At 36.3% G+C, this 5,732-nt stretch overlaps 1 protein-coding gene across 1 annotated transcript; it reads left to right on the top strand.

Annotated features, from left to right (window-relative positions):
* The first annotated feature begins 1,203 nt into the window (after positions 1 to 1,203).
* On the top strand, positions 1,204 to 5,428 carry FABP4 (fatty acid binding protein 4). The gene is made up of 4 exons (XM_026495834.4): positions 1,204 to 1,444; positions 3,891 to 4,063; positions 4,651 to 4,752; positions 5,222 to 5,428. Exons 1-4 carry the CDS (start codon positions 1,372 to 1,374, stop codon positions 5,270 to 5,272), a joined length of 399 nt encoding a protein of 132 aa, XP_026351619.1. The 5' UTR covers positions 1,204 to 1,371; the 3' UTR covers positions 5,273 to 5,428.
* The last annotated feature ends 304 nt before the right edge of the window (positions 5,429 to 5,732 follow it).

Genomic DNA, 5,732 nt, shown 5'->3' with positions numbered 1-5,732 from the left:
CTCAAGTTTGTCGTAAACCTAAAGCTTCTCTTCAGAAAATCTTAAAAAAGATAAAACAAAACCAAACCAGAACAAAAAAGCAAACTATTATTAACTGAGAACATCGTCAAGTTATCACTGTATTAAGATTGATCATTTTTATTTACTTGCTCATAGGAAACAGATGAAATTTAATAGGAAGTCTAGCCGGAACAGTACAACGCCCACAGTCCGTGGATCTACGCAGCAGTCCAGAGCGCATGAACATTATTACCGCGCCATAAACAGTGCAGCAGTTCAAACTTGCTATTGTAACACTACTTTATCAGGCCTTGCTAGCAACTTGTTTGCCCAATGAAAAACCTGTCCTTTATAGAATTGTCTTCCTCAAACGTTTCTGGGAAGCCGTCAGGATACGTACACGGGTCTGTGAATCAGTCGCGTGTGCGGCAGATACTACTCAGCGGGGTACACAGTGTAGTCATTCATCACGATGCCATGTTTTTATTGCTTTGCTCTTTTCTAAAATCTCGGTATGTTCATGGCAGTTTGATGCACATATGAACATCTTCCATCATTCTGGTATGCGGTAGAAGGAGGTCGAAAGACAGGAATACTTTAGAAAAGTAATCTCATGAATTATTCACTAGGTAAAAGAAGGAAATTAAATTTTGATGGTGTGTGGCCACCACCGCTTCTGATCATTTTCAAGTAAAGCGACACCATTTAGGTCTGGATAAATTCTGAGCTCATAATAACACAGTTCAGGAACTGGAGGAATTCTCTCAGTATGAGGAACATATTTTGGAAGGGGGCCTATTTTTTTAAGGCCCCAATTCTATGGAAATAAATTCAATGCTCTCATTTAGGGGATGGAAAGAGTGAGATGAAATCATTATTAATTTTATTGAAGAATCTGTAAGGTAATTCTTATGTTCCTCAATTCAAAAGAACCACGTAACTGTAATTTTAATAGAAACTCCAGAAAAGGGGGTCAAAGTTCATCCCAAGATAATTAACCTATTCTACACTGAGATAAATATGTATGGAAATAATAGGTACAAATTCAATGCCCTGAGCATTAAACTCAAAATAGGAATGCTGAAAATATTTTGTGAATGCTTAAAAATAATTTGTACTCTAAGTCAAATGACCATTTGCCAGGGAGAACCAAAGTTGAGAAATTTCTATTAAAAACATGACTCAGAGGAAAAATTGCAGAGGCTGGTAATGAAGGAAATGATCTGATATCGTCCCCAATTGGTTATTCCAAAGATCACATGATCTGGGCATCTTTAAAAGGAAGTTATCTGGACTCTAGAAGGTCATAACACCTTCCTGACAGCTACAGCTTTTTTCTCATCTTGAAGATAATCCTAGAAAGCTCATAAAATGTGTGATGCCTTTGTGGGTACCTGGAAACTTAGCTCCAGTGAAAACTTTGATGATTACATGAAAGAAGTGGGTAAGAAAATCCATTGTGGGGTGACTGGATTTATAATTTTTCTCTGGGGGAAGAGGGGTTTATGACTGCTTTTCATTCTGGAAGCATTCGCCAGATAGGAAATGCTGCTTTCTCTACAGAGGCTATAAAAGTAGCAAGTGAGAATCATTTGTTTGTAGAACATTCTAGACCAAAGTCACAACTAATGCTTCCTACAGGTGCGCCAATATGAAAAGGGTCTAACTGGAATTTTTATGGTCCACAGAAATGACAAGATTTTATTTCACTGCTGAACTGGGGTAGCTTTGTTTTACTTGGTTCTTTGCCTGTTTCTCTATCATTCTCTTTTGCATACAAAATAAATAAGACTATATTTATTTCCTAGTATTGAATAATTCCTATTTGAAGTGGAAAGCACTAGAGTTCTCTTTTTTAATGTAATTTTTAAAGTAAACCTATATTAATTAATTATTTTATGTTCTCACTGCCAATCTGTTAAAATGTGTGGTTGTTTTATGGGAGCCAAAATCTTAATTTCAGAGAATATGTTGCTTTAAGGGGTTAAATATTTTTTTGACTAGGAATTACATGGGATGCCGTAGGATTATCAAGTAAGTCAAAAGGAATATGTTCTATCCATAACATACCTCCTCCTTGATAATGGAAGCTTTCAGGCTTTTAGATTCTGCTAATATTGCCAGTGTGTTGTGTGAATGTTCCCTGGATAATTACTGTGATGAAACAAGGGGGTGCGGAGGCTGGTTCTCACTCAGACAGCTTCTACCTTGAAAGCCCCTCTCCTCACACCCCTATGTATGATAAGGTTGTATTCAGGGGTAGCAATTTGAGGGGGGTGAGTTTATAGGGGTTAGGATTTAATCTCTCTGTCTCAAGACTTTATCTTTCCCTAAATTCTATAGTATTTATATTTTTTCCTTTCCTGTAAGTACAACTGTTTTCTTTGTTTATAGACAGGAGGGAATTTAGGGACTTCAGCATAAGTGAGACCTAACTTTCTAGAATATCAACTAGTGGTGATTCAGTAAACTAATTAGTATGTGCTCATACAGAAATGTCAGGATTTGAGGTTATTCTGCTACTGCTTTTAAGGAACATTTTACACTTTTAACATTTATATTTAAATTCTTATGCCACAGTGTTATAAAATTATAAAGTACTGGTGATAATGAAAGACAATAAGCTAGCTCCTGAAATTAGTTGCTGTAACTGATGATCATACTTTCATCAGTCAAAGAGGGACCCTGGAGAATGTGATTTTTCCCAAGGTCAGCCATTCTGGAGTTATACCTGATGTTGCATCCATTCATTATACTGACTCACTCTATGTATGTGAAGTTATATTTTGTACCAGAGCCAGGACTTGATGAAGCAATGTATCTTTCCAGCTGCAGACATTCTCCAGACAGGGAGCTAAATAAGAGCCTCATCATCACTGGTTTTGTACAGTATTTCTCTCCCTCTTACGCTTATATCTAACCTTTGGCATAAAGAAGTCGCCCTTAGTAAAAGAAGTAGCTTAGGTTTATGTACCTGTGTTAAGAAATTGAACATACCTACGACGGTCATAAATTCTGTACAACATATGCAGTGGCAGCAAGTTCCCACTGTCCACCTTAAGTTATAAGCTGTTCATCCCTAACCTTACTTACGTAAGAAAAAAGTCCCTTTTTTAAAAGAGGGGTTTGCAGCTCATGTGATTAAGAATCAAAGTATTGATTTCTAAACTTACTAAAATAGTGATTCTTTTAAATTTTGCCTTTTGGAGGAATTAATCAAAATCTTCATTTCATAGTAATTTGGAAAAGCCAAGAAAATAGGACTTGGCAGCAAATGCCATGAAATGCGACTTTTGTACACCCAAACAGATTATTTTGAAATGGAGTAACTCTATTGGTTTTAAAAATCCTATTGAGAATTCTTTGACTATGGATTTTTGTTTTCTAAAAAGGAAAGGTCGAGGTGACCCAAGTGTTTCATGAGTTGAGTAAAATGATATTTGCTGCCCTAACGGTTGAGATGGCCAGTTAATTTGAGAGTACAGTGACTTTATACATACATATATATATATATGTATATACATACATATATATGTGTGTGTGTATATATATATATATTCCAGAAGACTTAATCTTTTTCAAAATTAACAGTGTGTCTCCCATGGAGTTGTATGTGAAACCCAGAAGAAGAAATTTAGATAGACTTACACTTAAGCGTGCCATGGGTTTTTTTGAATATTCGCCTGCTTTACTTACTTGCAGCAGCTGTTTTATGAGGCTTTTAAGAAACTCACTGGTGTCTTTTTCCTCTTACGCACACACACCCACCTATACACACTAACCTAGCTGTACACATACAAACACACACACACATGCACTGCAGCTCTGACTTCATTAAAGATGTGAAGGAAAATTGTGAACTTGCCGTTTTTTCCTTTCCACAACTGCAGGCGTGGGCTTTGCCACCAGGAAGGTGGCTGGCATGGCCAAACCCACCATGATCATCAGTGTGAATGGGGATGTGATCACCATCAAATCAGAAAGCACCTTTAAAAATACTGAGATTTCCTTCAAACTGGGCCAGGAATTTGATGAAGTTACTGCAGATGACAGAAAAGTCAAGGTGAGGACGAAGGCGTTGGGGCAGAAGAAAAGCATGGTTTCTAAGACTGCTGCCTGTAAGAAGCCATTTTGTATAAAAGCAGGGAAACTGTTCTATCACAGATCAAAGACCCCTGACTTCCTAGAGTTAAACCCTATTGCCTTTGATATTTAGTTGGTGAATCCTCTCCTTTCTATAAAGTTGTCTTTATTTTTTTTTTAAAAAGTGATTAACACAATTTATTTGTCGTACAATACATAGATTATTTGAAGTGGACTAAAATAACATAACAATGTTAGAGGATGTTTATGAAAGAGTGGAAGCAAAAAAGGAGAAAAATTACCTCTAAGACTATCACCTCAATATAAATTCATTATCTCTGTTTTTTAGAGTATTATTTCAAGTTTGTGTTTTTGTATAATATTCTGATCATAAAGCATTATTTGTATGCTATTGTTTTTGACACTCATTTTTTTTTGTTTTAATATATCCTTACAATTTAGAATGACTAATGACCTCAAAATATTCCTTTATTCAAAGGTGATGTATTTTTTATTTTATTTTCCTCTACCATATACCAATGTAATCATTTTTTATTATGCTCACAGAGCATCATAACCTTAGATGGAGGTGTCCTGGTACAGGTGCAGAAGTGGGACGGGAAATCAACCACCATAAAGAGAAAACGAGTGGATGATAAACTGGTGCTGGTGAGTCTCTTCTCGTTGCTTAATTCTAGACTCTACTGCTAGGTCATCTTATAATCACTCTTCTACCAAACGAAACAGTCATGCTTGCTCACATAGAACAAAAAAGGTGACTCCATTGGGATCATGGTTTCGCTCTGGCAATTGCCCCTTATGCTTTTAAGTTCAGTTCAGTCAAGGTGTGCTGTCCCCCAGAAAGCATTCTGTGCCTGCTCTCAGCATACACCATTTGGTATGATGCACTTCCGGTTATATTTCTCACTCACCTTATACGTCGTAAAGTTCCTTGAGGGGAAGACTTATGTTTTATCGGTTTTTATATCTCCCTAACTTATTACAATATCAGGTATATATAGGATCCCAGAACGAATATTTTCAAATAAATACTGTTTCCTTCCCAACATTAAAGGAGACAAAAAATAACCCATGATGTGGTCCTGTAATTGACCAAGAATTTTTTGTGTGTGTCTAGGAATGTGTCATGAAAGGCGTCACTTCTACCAGAATTTATGAGAGAGCATAAGTCAAGAGACATCGAGCTGAAATTTTCATCGAACTTCTGTTGGATATATTGCCCAAATGTGTATTGTTATTTTCTACTAATTAGCAAGCAACTAATCTCCCTCAAACTGATTTTATTCAATGTGATGTGTTTGTTCAATAAAACTTTTTAGATTTAGAAGGTGATGTGCTGATTTATTGTATCGGATCCTTTCTTACTCATAATCCAATGAAGGATATAGAAAATTGTGTTTTGCTTTGTTTCTCATGTAAGTAATATGATTTTTCATGGTAATCCAAGGTAAAAAATAAATACTCATGCATTTTCCGTTGTCTTAGGAGATGATAAATTTGCTATTACTGAATATGCAGTCCTTCTGTAGCGTGTTTACAGTCAAGTAACTCTCCCTCAAAGACCTATGGTAGTTTCAAGTGTAGTGAAGTGCCCACGCCAGCTGGGCCAAATCCTGCCATTTCACACC

This window comes from Ursus arctos, unplaced genomic scaffold, assembly GCF_023065955.2.
Source record: "Ursus arctos isolate Adak ecotype North America unplaced genomic scaffold, UrsArc2.0 scaffold_6, whole genome shotgun sequence".
NCBI classification, from domain to species: Eukaryota; Metazoa; Chordata; class Mammalia; order Carnivora; family Ursidae; genus Ursus; species Ursus arctos.
Note: the sequence above shows the minus strand (reverse complement) of the source record. Positions and strands in the feature narration are given on the sequence as shown.